We start from the raw sequence: 17,542 nt of genomic DNA, 5'->3' as shown, positions 1-17,542 counted from the left end.
TTAAAATGTTTTGTAGGTATGTCTGGAATGTATGTTTTCAATTTGATCTGTCTGTCTTACATGATTTTATTGAGTATGTATAATTTAAATTACCTGTCTATCATATGGTTTATTGAATATATATCATTTAATTAATTTGTTTTATGATTTCATTAAACACACACACACACACGCACACATTTTCTAAGCCGCTTCTCCCTCAGGGTCATGGAGGTGCTGGAGCCTATCCCAGCGGTCTCATAGAATACGTATAATTTAATTAATCTGTCTGTCTTATGATTTTATTGAATATGTATCATTTCTTCTACTACTGTTAAGTTTTATCAGCTGTCTGTAAAGCACTTTGAAGTGCCATATGTGCTCCATAAATAAAGATGATGATTATGATTATTATTATCATTATTATCATCATCATTATTATTATTCTAAAGTACAACAGCATTCTGTCAGTTGTTAATTCAATAGACCATAGATAGATAAAAATAAATAGATCAAATTACATTTTTATAATAGGAATGAAGAATAAAATATTAACAATCTTTACGTTTAACGTCTTAGACTTAAACTTGGTTAAACTTGGTTAAACGAAACAAAATGAAACCAGCCTAAATCCACTGTGCAGCTTACGGACTTTTATTCTCTGTCCACACCGACCGCTGCGTCGTTTACTTTTAAACGGGAGGGTTTGGAGGCGGGGCTTAAGCGCAAGTGTCGTTTTGCCGGGAATGCAAATACCACGTGTCTCCAGCCGGCCGAGTCAATGCGGTCTGATTCACATGTTCACTGAGTGCAGTTGTAAGATGGCGGCTCGCTGGGGAACAGGCGAGGAGATAATAAACCCCTGTAACATGGAGTATTTCTCATCAGCGAGCCTTGACGAGGTGAGATCGACTCGGATTACTTCTTGATTCATTTTGTGCAGAACTTAGAGCCGCTGTCACGTTTCGTTTCCCTCACAATTCAAGGTAAACCTGTGGACGTGCATGAGAAAGTGACACGTGGGTTAGGGCGGCGAGATGGGTCCGTCTGTACTCGGTCCCAGATGTTGTTCAGTTAATCAGATGATTTTGTGTAGAGTAGCGTGTGCGGAGTGTTTATATTTAGCGAGATTTTCAAACCGATCTGTTCCAGCTGCTTGGTAAACGTGCAGTAGCTTCAGGCTAACCAGTGAGGTAGCCAGCTAGGTTCGGTTCCCAGTCAGCTTCTTACTCGCCAGCTTCTGGTTGGAATTTTCTTTGTTCCACCTTAAATGGTGCGGCAGTTCCGTCCTGGCGTCTGATCAACTCTAAAACCTGTATCTTTTAAGGTGGAACAGGAAAGTTTCAATGAGAAGCTGACGAACAGAAAACCAACTTTAGACTCGTGCCTTTGGAGAAGATACCATGCTACATAATTCATACGAACTTGGTTCTAGCTCTTGTAGCCAGGTTACTGCACGAGTTCTGACCTGCTTGGTGTAGTGATGGTTTTGTTGTTGGTTCTCTGTGGTAGCACTTCACACTCTGCCTTTCAGACAGTGATCTGTATTCTGGAGTTGAGCTGTGTTGGCTGAGTGTTTGCATGTGTAGCACGAACGTGCCAAGCCCTGAGAAAACAGGCCTGGTGGCCAAACGCATAACTTCTGTGCTTTTACGTTCACTGCTTCCCAGCCCAACTGATGAGCGTGGTTCTCTATTTTATTCAGATCTGTCCATCTTTTTCGAGAACTGTTTTAAAGGCCATCTTGTCTTATCTCACGCCCACGTGGGCTGGGGTGAAGCACACTGGGGTGCATTTTGTTTAAAGACCAGGTAAAGTTTATCATTATAAAGTTTAAAGCGGGGCTAAGCAGTGTAATTGATTTAGGTCTAGTTTTAATAGAAAACAATGGACACCATGAATACTGGTCGGCAGATGTTTATAGAGCTGCAGATATGCTAACCCACCTATGATCACGTTTGGCTAGTGAAACGTCTTTACCTGCTTTGTTTTAAGTCTAGTTGTTCTGATTGACCAAGACTTGAAATCAGAAAGTGGGTTTTGCTTATTGCCGTTAAGTGTACCCCATTTTCTGACCCACACGTCCAACACGTGGTTCCTGTGGGTCATGGGGTGGGTCAAGATGGGCTGGTTTTGAAATCCACGTCTATTTTTGTTGATGGCATGTTTTCCTATGCCGAGTTTATTTCCGCTAGCAACATTGGGAAGCCCTGTGCTCAACATGCAGTTAATAATCGTGAGATGTGAGCGTGTGGTGCTCTCCGGGACGCTCGGTCGCTCCGCTGACGCGGTTTGTTGTACTGCGCCACGTGTCTGTGGACCCGGCCGGCGAGCTCGCTGCACTTCGCCCAGTAATGCAGTGCGCCACGGTGACGCAGAGACACGCGGATGTAGTCGATTTTCCTGGGGTTTTCTCTTCCCTGTCACTCTGGATTATTTTAATATAACCTAGCTGCTTGCGACACGGATACGTGTGTGTGTGTGTGTTGTTATATCGCAGTTTAGGAGTCAAGTAAATAGACATTTAGCCTCCACCACGTGCATGTGGTGTTATGGGTGAAGCCATGTGAGAGCGAACTGGGTGGTGCCACGCTTTCTGACCAAGCGTGAAGCTCTGGAAAAGTTTCTTGTCTAGAGATCTTAATGCAACGTTATACAGCTACACGTTTCCCCGACTTAAGTTTTGCATGCATACTAAATCAACTTTAGCTCCAGATGATCTCAGACTGGTTTCACCAGTTTTGGCTTCACACGAGTTAAGCTCTACGTATGTGTGGCGGTATTGTGAATGACCACCCTGGCACACCTGGATAAGAGTCAGGACGTAAATCTTTCCAGTGACCGATATTATAATGTAAATATTAGGCTTGTATCTAGTTTTGTAGAGTTTGACTGGCTAGCATAAAGTTGTTGGTGCTAGCGATTTGAATCTTAAGCTTAAAGTTTTTCTATAGACAAACAGGAGTAATACAATATCTCATAGTGTGTGTGTGTGTGTGTATGTATGTATATATATAAGAATTTCAATCTAACAGTTGATGTATAGCATCATAAACCACCCTTTAACCACTTCCCCCACCAACTTAAACTGTTGTTTGTCTTTGGTTAAAATGAGGTTTCTCCGTGTGAAAAATCCCCCTTAAGGCAGGACATGATTGCTGAGCCAGACTGAACTTGTTCCCCCTGTTCCAACAGGCAGAAATACTCCAGGACGGGCTATGCAGCCTGCAACACCATGGCCTGGACACTGGAGACACACTAGAAGCCTTACAGAGCTGCCTGGATCCATCCATTCTGTCCATTTTTGAGGACTCCCCAGTCGGAGAGGTGAAGACATGCTTTAGTACAGTTACGGGAAATAAGCAAACAGTTGCCACAACTAAGTTTATATGCTGAATTTAACTGAGCGTAACACTAGGGATGTATTGATACTGATACTAAATAAGACTGTGCTCATTTACTCCTACTCAATAACATAACAGCCACTTCCCCAATACAGATTATGTGCAATTTTATTCTGTTTTGATTGAATAGAAAACGGTATAAGAATTAATACAGTGATTGAGATGTATATATTTGTTGTTTTTTTTTTGTTTGTTTTTTTTTTTAATGATAAAGACCAACTATGTATGTACATCACCAACTGGCTTCAGCTGCACTGCACAGCTTTAGCAGTTCTGCTCAGTTTCTCAGTGTGTTTGTGTGCGCAGTTTATTATTTTGAATGAAAATACTTTATTTGGAATTCTCAGCGACAGAGCTAAATCATATTTTATTTACAGCTGTACAGAAATGCTTCTCTGACTGTGCCCACAATTTAAGACATGTCGCGCTCCTTTACATTACCGATAACTTGGTTATAAGTTGGTTACTCAAGGGTATTGGACTCAACGAATAGTCCAAAAAATATCTGCTCCTATTCGGTCTGAAAGAAACTGGTATTGATGTATCCCTACATAAAACTTTACCCTCTTTTGGTTTTGCTTGGTAAATATTTTAATCAATCCTTCATGTAACTGGAGAGTTATACTTAACATTTTGCCCTTTTATTCTGTTCGCTTTGAAAGGTTAAAACTGGTGTTTATGAAGAAAGTGAGGCCACACTGCTCACAGCTCTTACTGAAATACTTGACAATGTAGATGATGAGAACCTTTCTCCATTTGATTCCTTACCTGATGCGGAGCTGTTACAAGGGCAGAAGGGCCATGAGCATGCATCGGTGAGTGTGTAGCTTAGTCTCACGTGGCTTGTATAGTTTTGAAGAAGTCTGGCCTCAGCTGGTCCGTCTGTTAATGGCGGTTTCAAGCCGGGTGATGCGATCAGACATTTACTATTCCTTGTCGTTTTCTGGATGTGTGGGTGCCAGTTTTAAGAGCTGATGGTTTTTCTTTGTTTCCTATAGCTGAGGAAATTCATAAGCCTCTCACGCACTCCAGAGAAGGAGTCTATGTTGAGTTCAACGCAATTTCCTGGAAAGGTAGGGAATAAGTCTGGTCTATTTTTATTCTTCCTAAATGCTCTGGGTAATGTATTGTATTACTTTTTAAACATCTACCATTCTGCTGTGTCACACTGCAAATTATGTGCCAAGCAGTACCTTGCTTTCAAATATTTAACATGTGAAACTTTGTGTGTATGCACAGACACTTCCTTTTACATCTAATGGGTCCCTGCAGAGATGTGATGAAGAAGATGGTGATGAAAGTTCTCCCATGCTTGTACAAGATTTGGGAGAATCGTCAGTGGATGAACTGGACTGGTGTCTTCCCATATTTTTGGAGCAGGATGGAGAGAGCATGTCTGTTAATCTCAACGACTTGGTCAAGCGCATCCACCCATATTCCATGACCCTGTGTATGGAGGGAGAGGAGCAACTACTACCTGAAGGAGGAATTGTGCTTGAAGTGATTGATAATGGTGAACATGGAGAACCCATTCTGGCCATCCCAGACTTGAGTGTCCCCCTTTCTTTGCCCAGCAGAGACTCTGCAGAGGGCGAACAGAGCATCCCTGAGAACAGTGCTGAAAAGGCCAGTATTAAGCCGGATGACATCCCAGCAGAAGAGGCCCGCTCCTCTGAAGTTTCACTTGTCAAGAATGGCGTAGTAGAGAATGTGGTAACTAAACAGCCTAAAGAGGAGTTGTCAAAAAAATGTCCTTCTAAACGAAAAAAGAAATGGAAAGTTGATAAATCCCAAATTGTTGAAGGAAGAGTATTAAGGAGTGCATCCTCTAAAAGGGCAGTAGAAGAGCCTATCAGAGAACCTCAAGAGCAGGAAAAGAAGAAGAAAAAGGTGTCATTTGCACCTGTCCCTTCTGTAGCTATGCCTGAGAAGTGTAAGGTTGAAAAGGCAACCGAGGTTGTAAATGAGATTCCTGCTTCGATTTTAATAACCTCCAAACCCACAGTTCAGGCCCCACCCAGAGAATTTTGTACTGAAGTCCTAGAATCAAAGCTGGTGCCCATCCCTGATGACAAACTAACAACAGTTGCATTACCTCTTGAAAAATGTGGAGAGAGTGGGACCTCCAAAGAGGAGCCTGCGGCCAGTCCACCAAGTGAACCTAAACCCAAATCACTCAGTTTACAACAGTACCGTCTTCTTCGTCAACACAAGAAACCACCATCTCCAGAGAAGACTGGCGATAACAGTACTAAATGGCCCTCGCTGCCAGAAACACCCAAGGAGCTTCCTCCAATCCCATGTCTGCCTGACCTCAACCCCAGAGACCCACGTCGTCCGTCAACTCCTGCGAAGAAGGAGCCTGCTGCTGAAATCATGCCAGCATGGCAGCCAAGAGGACCTGCAGCACCCCCGACTCCTGAGGCGTTGCTAATTCCGCCAGCATCAATGTTGGCCTCCTCTAGAAAACCAGAGCCCCTTAAATCAGGTCCTCCACCTCCCTCTAAACCTGCAGAAAATTTGGCCTCAGTACAGCCTAACTCAGTTGTACCCTCAGTACAACCCAGCCCCCCAAAGCTAACCATATCCACCAATGTGCCACAAAACACTATTCCCAGGACGGTTTCTCCCCCTGCTAAGCAGACACCAATTGAAATGCCTGTATCACTACCGGTTGCTACCACAAATGGTGCTTCTCAGAGCCCCCATGCAGCCGGACAGACAAAGTGTTTACAAGATACTCCTTCCGCTTCTGCTCAAGTGATCGTTTCTAAGGTCCAGGAAATCTGTAAGCCTCAAGCCATGACTGACATTGCCACTAGAACCACTACAAACGTTCAGACCTCTAATGCTATTACTAATAAACCTAATGCTGCTGTGCCTCTAAAGAGAGTTGCTGAACAGACTGTGGGAGCTTCTGTGCCTGAACTAGCAAAGCCACCCCTGCCTGCCAATATTACCAGGCCTGCTGTAGGCTCACAGCGTCATGTTGCACCCATAGCTGCTCAGCCTTTTGCATCTGCTCCGATTCAGGCCAGAATTGTGAAGCTGGCAGAGCAGATGAGGATGGCTTCAGTTCCAGTTACTAAAGCGAAGAGCCCTACAGCAGAGCTAATTGAGTCTTTCACTAGTGAAATTGGTAAGTATGTGTTCTGAATGTATTGGATGGTAGTGATATTCTTCTCTATGATGTAATGTTTGCAGCAAACTTATTTGTGGGTGCCCCTACTCCTTTTCAGGTATTGAAGCTGCTGACCTCACCAGTCTTTTGGAGCAGTTTGAAGAGACTCAGCGTAAGTGTTTATTGCAGTGAACTTTTGACGTGTCCAGAGAGTTCGGTTAATCACCAAAGTAAAGTAGATCATTTAAAACTTATGAAGTCTGCAGTACTTATTTTTGCTATTGCGTAGTACAGTTTTTAATAAATAAATAATCTCAATAAAATATTAAATATGTATATTTCTAATTGTGTTCTTTGTGTTGGTAGCTCAAAGATGATGCCTCTAGAATCTAATGTAGCTGAACACGTAGATGTCCTGGTTGGCACAGTACCATTCAAATGTTTCCCATTGCGTGGCTCGATGCAAGGGTGCAGCTATATCAAGAAAAGCTGCTTCTGTATGGTCATTGTAGGTCTCCTTGTTCCTTAAGACAAGACCTGGTATGGTTGTGAGGAGGGGGATGTGCCCCTTTAAATGAACCTCCTGTATGGCTGGAACAGCTGCTGTGTCCTCATGCTCGCTGAGCTGCTGGAATTCTGCCCTGTTTGCAAATCCATTTTAACTCTGAGTTCGCGGTCTTTGTCTGGGCGGATGTGCCAGCCCATGAGAGTATATGCATGCTTGTTTGCTGGCATATAGTCTGCCAGCACTCAGCCACACAGAGGTTTATGACGGGGTGGACTGCTACTTCTCGTCTTAGAGGGGGAAATTAGACTTAATTGGGAAAATCAACATTCTCATGTTATTTAAAGCTGGATTGCTCAGCTCAATATTGGGAACCCAGTGCCCTGCACAGTTTCCTGCGCTAAAGCATTTCCTGCGCAAAAGCATCCTATTCATCCTATTGATAGGCTTGATGAGTAGCTGGTCGGCTTAATCATATGGTTTTAAACTGTATAGGTCATTGGGTCACTAAGACTGGAGATGAGAACCTCTGATTTAATGGGGAATTCCAAAAAAACATTGAGTCATTGAGTGGTTTGATGTTTAAAAAAAAAAACACTTTTCTAGAGACACTTACTGAAACAAGATGGTAGCGATAATTTGAGACCATGTTTTTTTGGCCTGAATTTTTTTTTTTTTTTTTTTTTTTTTTTTAAATCCGTTCATGGTGGAGAGGTACATGCAGGGTGTAGTGAGGCAAAATATTACCCAAGGAACCACACACCTTCCTCTCTGAAATAACCACTATTTTTCTATTATCGGCATCTTTAGGGAAAAAAAAAAGTATGTAAACATGTGAAGGTTTACTGGTTTTGGATAGTACATAAAAAAGCTACATTTGTACTGTAGATATTGCGACAATTGGTTCATATCGCCACCACTGTAAAGTATTTGATTCAATAAGTTTCTCTATAATGAACTGTTTCTGGTCAAACCACTCTATGACTTTGTTTACATCTCAATTACTGAATTGTGCAGACATTTTGGAAAATGTGGTGGCACGGAATCTGATGGCACCATTCACAACAAGCCCTTACAGATCGCATGTTGAATGAAATGTTACTCGGCCTCAATTTGCAGATTTAATTCACTGGCCACAGCCTGATTGTTTATCCTGCTGTGATCCTGGGCATTTATCACCTTCCGTTTTCTTTCCAGCCAAAGAGGAGCAGAGTCTGCCGGAGGTCTGTGGTAGAGCAGCTGCTGTAGGAAACTCCAGGTGAGTATGTTCAGTTCAGGATGGAGTACAGGAGTTACCCTACAGCCTTAGTGCTGCTCTCATGCCAAACCCACACTGTGTGTGTGTGGACGCATTTGGCTTTTACCAGGACCTGCCGAGAACAGACTAGCCAAAAGAAATGGCTGCTTCAGATTACAGACATTTGAAAAAATTCAGTCCAACCTCTGAAATGGCCTACATTTCTAACAAATGGCTGTCACTGTTTGTGCTTTTTTTTCTGATGATATGTTTGTGCCTCACATTTCAGTACTGAGCAGCATGCAGAATCTAAGGCCCTCAAGAAAGCTTCCAGTCCTGACTTGGCTAGCACCGCAGGTAAATGAGTAGTAATATTGTCATGTTATCCACCTCTGTTTCCGTCTGTACTATATGACTTGATTGGCTTTACTGCAATGTCTAAATAACTACCATACCAGACTTTAGGTTAATGTGGCACATTAATCTAATGTGCCAGTATGATTTTGCTATGTTTAGTTGTGAATAGCTCTTGTGCTGTAAAGTTTGTTTTGAAATATGTGTGAGCTTTCTCAGATGATAAACACATCAACCTTTTTTGTTTTTGTTTTATTACTAAAGGTGTTCTGTAGGTAAAGGAGTTGTAAAGGCATGAACCTAAGCAGTCCATTCACCTACTTAATTTCTGTTTTGCATAGGCCTTACACCACCAGCCACACCTCCTCATCAGATGTGGAAGCCCTTGGCACCAGTTGCATTATTAGGAAAACCAAAGAATTCTGAAGTGCCCAAACCAACTCCAACCAAGGCCATTCAAATAGAGCCCCGGCCCCTTAATTCAGGAAAGCTGCCCAGTAAGCCTCAGGCGTCCGTTACCCTTGGGCCAACCCAGCCATTTTCCCTAGACCATGATTACTGTGTCGTTCCCAAGGAGGCCTCCCAGAAAGAGCTTGGCAGTCGCTGGAATATCAAACAACAATCAAGCATCATGATCAAGTCTATTGAGCTGCCTTCTAACCACAAGGCACCCCAGCAGTGTGATTCCAAGCTTGTTTCAGCCCCCTTTGCTACAGGAAGCATCCAGAAAAATCTCAAACCTAGTCAGCCTAAAAAGGAGCCCTTGACCAGCACATTCATGGTGACTCCGGATGCTTCTCCTGATAGGATGGATACGGAGTGCTCGCTGCAGGATGAGAATAGCAGTAGACATCAGAAACTCCAAGGATACTCTGAACGATCTCCCAGCCCATACCATCAAAAGAGAGGACGCTCCCATAGAACTTACAGAACTCGGATATGCAGCAGCTCTGGGTCCAGGTCCAGCAGCTCTGAATCCTCCAGGTCATGCTCACGCTCACCATCCAGGAAAAGGTTAGCTATGTTGCATCATATAGTAACTTGTCTGTTTCAGTAAAAGTTATGCTAGAGTAATGATGACACATCAAACTAGCTGTGTCCATGCATGCAAAATCAGTTAAGCACAAGTTTAAAGTTTCTTTGTTCCCACAGGTATAGGTCTGGTCATTCTGGCAGCAGTTCCGGGTCACCATCTAGGTTCCGTTCACGCTCCCGTTCCTACTCCCGGTCACCTTCCCCACCTCGCCGGCGAAGGTACTCTTACTCCAGCTCGTGCTCTAGGTCCTGGAGCCGCAGCCAGTCCAGGTCCCGGTCTCGTTCCACTTCCCGTTCCCGATCCCGCTCTCCTCCTCCAAGACATCAACACTGGAACACTCACTTCGGGTGAGAATCAGTGCAGGCATAAATAAAAAAATAATAATAAAAATAAAAAATTCAGTGTTTATGCTTACCAGCTGCTGTTGCAGGCAGTCAAGGAGGGTATAGGTACAAACACCTGCTAGTTTCCAGGGATTATTTGTAGTAATATGTCTACAAAATGGATTGTGTATAAGTAAACAGTGTAGCTGCGACACCGTAACCTGCACACTAGGTTCTTTGTTCATGACCTTTTGATATTAAGTGACTGAAATAATACAGAACAGATTTACTGACCTGTCATCTTTTCCCTGGTAGCCCTTATCAGAGAGCCAACTACTGCTATGATTCAAGAGATGATACTAAAGAAACAAGAAGGTACAAGGAGAAAGCTATTGTGAGTATATGCCCAATTGTAATTGTAGCAGGTTGCTGCCGGTGTACTGTAACTAAACATAATTTGAATATTGAAGAACCTTTACAGCCATTAATACGGTTTCATGCTGATTTCAGGAGGAGCGAAGAGTAGTTTACGTTGGACGCATTCATGGTGGCATGACCCGAAAAGAGCTAAGGGAGCGCTTCTCGTACTTTGGAGAGATAGAGGACTGCACTGTGCACTTTAGAGAGCAAGGGTGAGGATGCTGTTTCCAGATTGTTTTAAGTGATGTAATTGGCTTTCCTTGGTAGCACTCAGTTGGAATAATTAAGCCTTATTTTGCAGAGACAACTATGGCTTTGTCACATACTACAGCACAAAGGATGCATTTAACGCAATTGAGAATGGAAGCAAACTTCGACAGCCAAATGAGCTTCCATTTGATCTGTGCTTTGGAGGCAGGAGACAGTTTTGCAGGACCAGCTATGCTGATCTAGGTGAGTTCGACTTTTTGCTTTCTCAATCACTGGGAAAATATGTGCAGTGTTGTAGAATGGTTTCCATCTGGCTTGTAATTAAAAATCTGGTTTATTTACCATCATAGCATCTTAAATAAAATTAATCAATATAAAATCCTAAACATAAAACAAACTTTGTATCTGAAACTGATGAACGTGAAAATGTCAGATATCTGACTTGAAGCATTTGTGAAAGTAAATAAGCATTAAAATCTTGGAAATAAAAACACTGAAATTCTTTTTAACTTGGTCATTAAGAGTTCGTCTTAATCAAGAATAAGATCAAGAGTACAGTTATCCCCTTTGTAAGGCCTCAGGGTGTTCACATTAAAATTTATTTGACATAAATGATAGCCTACCATGGATGCCACAGTGTCTGTGAATCGTGTTGTTCACATACAGTATCTCACAAAAGTGAGTACACCCCTCACACTTAAATATTTTATCTTTACATGGGACAACACTATAGAAATAAAACTTGGATATAACTTAGTGTGCAGTTTGTATAGCAGTATAGATTTACTGTCCTCTGAAAATAACACACAGCAACACAAGTGAGTACATTTCACAGTGAACATGTCCAAATTGTGCCCAATTGTGGTGTTGTCCCTCCCTGGTGTCATGTGACTCGTTAGAGTTACAAGGTTCCAGATGTGAATGGGGAGCAGGGCTGTTAAATTTGGTGTTTTGGGTACAGTTCGCTCATACTGGCCACAGGATGCTCAACATGGCACCTCATGACAAAGAACTCTCTGAGGATGTGAGAAATAGAATTGTTGCTCTCCACAAAGATGGCCACAAAGATTGATAACCTGCTGAAACTGAGCTGTAGCGTGGTGGCAAAGGTCGTACAGTGGTTTTCCAGGACAGGTTCCACTGCGAAAAAGTTGAGTCCATGTGTTCAGCATCATATCCTGTGGCTGGCTTCAAAAAAGACACATGAGTGCTGCCAGCATTGCTGCAGAGGTTGAAGAAGAGGGAGGTCAGCCTGTCAGTGCTCAGACCGTATGCCGCACAATGCATCAACTTGGTCTACATGGCCATTGTCCTAGAAGGAAGCCTCTTCTGAAGCTGACACACAAGAAAGCCTGTAAACAAGCAGTCTGGGAATATGCATTACTGAAACCATGTCCTGTGGTCTGATAAGAAAAAGAAACTTGTTTGGCTCAGGTGTCCAGCATGTGTGGTGGCATCCTGGTAAGGAGTACCAAGACAACATTCTCTTTCCTACAGTCAAGCATAGTGGTGGTAGCATCATGGTCTGGAGCTGCGTGAGTGCTGCCGGCACTGGGGAGCTACGGTTCATTTGAGGGAAACATGAATTCCAACATGCACTGTGACATTCTGAAGCAAAGGGTGATCTCCTCCCTTCTAAAACTGTGCCGTATAGCAGTTTTCCAACTCTATAATGACCCCAAACACACTTCCAAGATGCCAACTGTCTTGCTGAAAGTAAAGGTGAGGGACTGGCCAAGTATGTCTCCAGATCTAAACCCAACTGAGCACCTGTGGGGCATCCTCAAGCAGAAGGAGGTGCACAAGGTGTCTAACATCCACCAGCTCCGTGATGTCATCATGGAGGGGTGGAAGAGTAACCTGTGTAGCTCTGGTGAATTCCATGCCTAAGAGGGTTAAGGCAGTGCCCGATAATGGTGGTCTCACAAAATATTGACACACTGGGCCCAATTTGGACATGTTCACTGTGAGGTTTACTCACAGCTATTTAGAGGTTGCCAGCTATTTAGACATTAATGGCTGTGTATTGAGTTATTTTCAGAGGACAGTAAATCTAACTGCTATATCAGTTTTGTTTCTATAGTGTTGTTCTATAGTATATTAGCAGAAATGTGAGGGGTGTACTCACTTTCAGGAGACACTGTATATCTATGAAATTCATGATATGTACCCTGAACAGACAGAAGCATAATCATTAATTCTGGAAAATATAGAGAGAAACACAACTGCCCAAAGTCTGTTGTCAAGGCAAACAAAACATGGGACACAACTCATTCAACACAATTCATTCCTCACAAAAAACCTCACCAGTCTCATTTCTTCTCCTTTAGATTCTAATCAAGATTATGATCCAGCTCCTGCAAAGCGTAAGTTTGATGCACTAGACTTTGACACTTTACTTAAGCAGGCTCAGAGAAACTTGAAAAGGTAACGCTGAAGAACGAGGACATCGGAGGAGAGATCATTACCTCAGTGCAACAGGCTAACGCACACCTTCCAATGCTGCCATTCAGTTAATGTCATTTTTGGTTGTTTTTCTTTTGCCCCCTATTTGTGGTTTTGTTTCTGCAAGCTTACACCTTCTATTGAAGTGAAGATTTGTATGAAAAAAGTAAAAGAAGAAAAAAATAGCATACAATGAAATTATGTGATGAAAAATATGAATTTTTTAAAGGAAGAATTTATTTAAATGCTTGGTCTGAAAAAGTAAATGTTAGATACCTTTTATCAACTTGGAAGTTGACTTGAACAAGCTGTCAGTGCTGAGGGATGCATTTACATTTCTGAAAATGTATTTCGACCCAAATAAAACCCTTAAAAGTACTTGTATTTTAATTGGTGCTACTGTTTTTATTTTTTGAGGTCTTTGTGTCCTGGTGTACATTCAGTACCAGTTTATAGTGTGTCGGTGTTAAAGGCAGCCAGGAGTCTTCAAACTGTGACAACACGGAACACCAATGCATTTCACTGACATTCTTCTAGACTAAGAATGGAATCTAGTTAAATAAGATGCTGTGAAGCATAACTAAAGCACATTGTAGGCAGTGTAGCACAAATCCTAGTGAATTTGCAGATTAGAAAAACACTTTTCAGGACTGCAATGCAGTCACCTTCTTATAACCTTACTGATTCCACCTTTCAGCTCAATTGCACAAGAAATGATGCGACACTATGGGTTCAGGAGACTTTCACAATTGCCCAGTGTCATGGGGTAGTTATACTGATACTTCAGTATCAGTTAAAATTAGAGGTGATTACGTACTGCTCCTAAGACTGATGTGTAAATGGCAGTGGTGGACAGTAGCTAATTAAATGTAATTAGTTACTGTACTTAAGTAGTTTTTTTCTATATCTATATAGATCTCTGTATCTGTACTTAAGTATTTCCATTTTGGGCGACTTTTTACTTTCACTCCACTACATTTCAAAGTCAATTATCTTACTATTTACTCCACTACATTTTGAGAAATCTGACGTTCCTTTTGGTTTTTGTGTGTGTATAAAAACGTAACATGTCAAAACAAAAGAAACACAAAGCCAGAACACCAATCAGGGCACAGCGGTCACTTTGTTCTGAGCTTGTTTTGACCTGTTGGTCATACCGACCCGGTGCAAGCACACAGTTCAACATCAACAACATCAGCGCAGCAGTGTAAAATTTTGGGAGCACATACGTCGACCTAAATGATGAACTAACCTAACTTTGTGTAAATGGACCACAAAATAGGAATATGTACACATATGCAGTCGTGACTGGCATGTTTCTTTTTTTCTGAATTCATACAAACACTTTCATTTTATAGTAAATTAGTTAGTTAGTTTATGAACAGAGACCTACAGATCAACATAGTAAAGGAAAACTTATTTGTTATCCTGAGTTTAAAGCAAGTTTTTATTCAACTTGTAACTAATTTACAAAGTAATCTTAAACTGAAACTTTGCTTGTTAGTAAAAGTGATTTCAGAGCCACTCGGTTCTCCCTGATGGAAACTGTTTACCTTCAGTGTTTTGTGCTTATGATCATTTTAATAGACGTCAGGGTCACTAATTAATGAAATTCTATTAAAAGACTGGTTTACCAAGAGAGACGCTGGAGGATTTTCATCTAAAGCGAAAAATGATAACAGGACATCAGAGCCATAATTAATCTTTTAGTACTTTTACTTTCAATACTTAAGTACATTTGAAGGCAAATACTTTTGTACTTTTACTCAAGTTGAGGTCTAGTGTAAGACTTCTTTTACTGGAGTAATATTTTACCTTGGGTATCTCTACTTTAACTCAAGTACATGATTTGTGTACTTCGTCCACCTCTGATCAAAGGTATGCGATTTGCAAAAGCTTGGTTTGAGAACATTTTATCTCTAGAATTGTCTAATTGTGTTGATTACTCCATTTGGGGAAACACAGCTGTTAGAGGAAAACCTGAGTCGGAGTTGGAAGTGAGAGTGCAGGTGTGAGCTGAGTGAGTTAACCTAAAGTTATAGCGGTTAGCCTAAAGCCCTGTTTGCTGTACTGCATGGCTGTGGCTGCTACAGCCTGCAATAAAGCTCGACTTTTGTATAATCGCAATATGGCAGTTACTAAATGAAGCATGAGTGCTGCTGAAAAGCAAAATGTAGAAAGCTTAGAGAAGCTCTCTATAATGGAGATATGAAACCATTTTGACTTTTGTAAAGGTAAAAAATGCATAACACATTTTAAATTCTATAATTGATGATTTTGATCTAGAAGTATACAAGTATTTACTCAAGTTTTATTTATTTATTGCTGTTTCTACAGCCATGAACCACGCAATACGCAATGGCCGTCAGGAAGCTTTATTAACTAGCTGTACAAAACCGCGTCTCTAAGTGCGCCGCATTGGTGGTCCGTCAACAATATTGCGTCGTCGGCGACATGTGTGACGTCAGTAGCCTTGGTAGTAGTTTGCAGCTGATCCAGCCCAGCAAACAAAGCACTGTCACAACGCTGTGAAAAGGTGGCGGTGTTTACTAAACAAGGTTGTTACAACCTCATAATTAAGTAGTTAACGCTGTCGTGCGGTACTGTGGCCACCCGTGTGACGCAAAAAAGTAGCAACATTCCATGGAGTTTTATGCGCAACATAGAGGGACTTATGAGGAATCCTGTAACAATTGGTCACGATGTTGTCAGATAAGCTGTAACAACTGAGGAATCACATGTCAATACTGTGACAAGGTTGCGGGCACCAAAACAACAGGTTGTTATAATGTAAGTGTGTTTGCTGGGGGTGTAATTCTTCAAATCAATCCGTCTAGTAAGCAGCCACAGCTTCCTTTAACAGTGTGGATTTAAAAGTTGAACAGCAGATTATATCAGCCAGAATTCGCGGTTTCTCTTTGCTTTTTTAACTTCTCTGCTTCCTTGCGCTGTTTTTTTTTACTGATTTTTTTAAACCTCCTTTCTCTCGTTTTCAGTGTAAACATATTTCCACCGCTGCTGTTTGAACTTGTCCTTTGCGCTGTGTATCCCGTCTTGTTTTGTATTTTTTTCTAGTGCTTAATAAAAAATGGAATTCGAGGTTCCTGGACTTTAACTAGCCCGTTTCAATCTTGTAAATAAACGTTTAAGAGTTAAAACTGCCAGAGCAAGTATGGTTTAAGAGAACAAGATAAATAAGAATACGTTTGTAAAACACTCTTACTGAAATGCGTGCGAACGTTGCTGATGATGATTGTTATTATTGTTGTTGTTGTTATTATTATTAATAATTATTATTATTATTAATAATAATTATAATAATAATAATAACAGCAGTTACGATAAACGATGAAGTAGCGTAAATGACAACCTTTCCTTCATTTGAACTGTGGCGCTAAAAGCCAAGCGCCTCCCTCTTTTGCATTGCAAACAGGGTGGCTTTAAAATTTCATATGTATGTCAAGTAAATCGCTGGGCTTTGTTAAATTTTCCAGAAACGCCACGTACATGAAATATCAACAAAAAGCTCATCTAAACGAGAACATATTTACTTCTTTCATGCCGTTCTCGTAATTATCGATAGTTTTTTCATCTAAATTCCCCCGTTGAGACCTTTAAGCATGCACGTACTGGCGCAGAGATGTTTCACCCAGGAGATGTGCAACTGGCCCCATGTCTTGTTCGGGAGACTCACAAACGTCGTCCGCCACAATGACCAAGCACTGCTCAGGAAAAAAGTGTTTTGTTTCATCTTGTACATAATTTGTGGCTCCGAGTGACTGCAGCCTACCATATGCGTATAAAATGAATTAATAACAGTTCTCTCGGATTCCTTGAAATAAACGTCTAGTGTGCTGTCTCGCCACTTTGCCGTAGTCTTTGATTAAGGTTCGGGTTTAGACGCTCTAACTGGCTCTGACCGGTTCGAACTGGTTTTGTGAGTCTGCGCAGTGAGTGTAAACAGGAAGAGAAAAATTAGACTGTAGTAACGATAGATGTTGATGAACGCGACGTTAAATGTTACAAGTTTCGAGCGTCTTTTGTTAGTAACGCCTGACATTCTGTACACAGACGTGAGCTATTCGTGCAGCCGCATTTGTCCCGGAGTGTCCTGCTTCCAGCGGAACAGCGACAAACGCGTCAGCTTGAGAAAAACACTGATGCTAACTGGCTCGGCTAGCAAACGCTAGCGGCTTTGGCAGGATTGACGTTAAGGCAGATCAAACTACGCACATACTCGGCTGGCTGGAGTCAGGCAGACGCACTTTCTTTGACATCCTAACAAAGCGTTTTTTGCCGCATTACGTAAAAGAGTCGCCCTTAAATGTGATTTGATTTTGCCATAGCTAAAAATCTCCGGTGTAAATCCGCTCCCTGCTGGTCGACGACATGGCCTACTAACCCATCTGGCTAAGTTTGATACTTGGAGGGACCGTGCGTATTTAAAAATAGCTAGGGGATCCAAAATAAACCAGAAACGTTTAGACTGTTGCTGAAAGCTCCTGACG

The 17,542-nt window shown here is 41.8% G+C and overlaps 1 protein-coding gene across 2 annotated transcripts; it reads left to right on the top strand.

The window, feature by feature from the left end:
* The first annotated feature begins 736 nt into the window (after window positions 1-736).
* Window positions 737-13,424, top strand: pprc1 (PPARG related coactivator 1). 2 transcript variants are annotated; one of them, XM_017690501.2, is made up of 14 exons: window positions 737-881; window positions 3,175-3,306; window positions 4,046-4,198; window positions 4,382-4,456; window positions 4,623-6,522; window positions 6,623-6,676; window positions 8,207-8,267; window positions 8,536-8,603; window positions 8,942-9,614; window positions 9,753-9,983; window positions 10,275-10,353; window positions 10,470-10,591; window positions 10,681-10,832; window positions 12,920-13,424. In XM_017690501.2, exons 1-14 carry the CDS (start codon window positions 777-779, stop codon window positions 13,018-13,020), a joined length of 3,906 nt encoding a protein of 1,301 aa, XP_017545990.1. In that variant the 5' UTR covers window positions 737-776; the 3' UTR covers window positions 13,021-13,424. The 2 variants fall into 2 exon arrangements, with proteins under 2 accessions (XP_017545990.1, XP_037394785.1); XM_037538888.1 differs by lacking the exon at window positions 737-881 and adding an exon at window positions 2,475-2,833.
* Window positions 13,425-17,542: the final 4,118 nt, after the last annotated feature.

Source organism: Pygocentrus nattereri, chromosome 5 (assembly GCF_015220715.1).
Source record: "Pygocentrus nattereri isolate fPygNat1 chromosome 5, fPygNat1.pri, whole genome shotgun sequence".
Taxonomy (NCBI): domain Eukaryota; kingdom Metazoa; phylum Chordata; class Actinopteri; order Characiformes; family Serrasalmidae; genus Pygocentrus; species Pygocentrus nattereri.
Note: the sequence above shows the minus strand (reverse complement) of the source record. Positions and strands in the feature narration are given on the sequence as shown.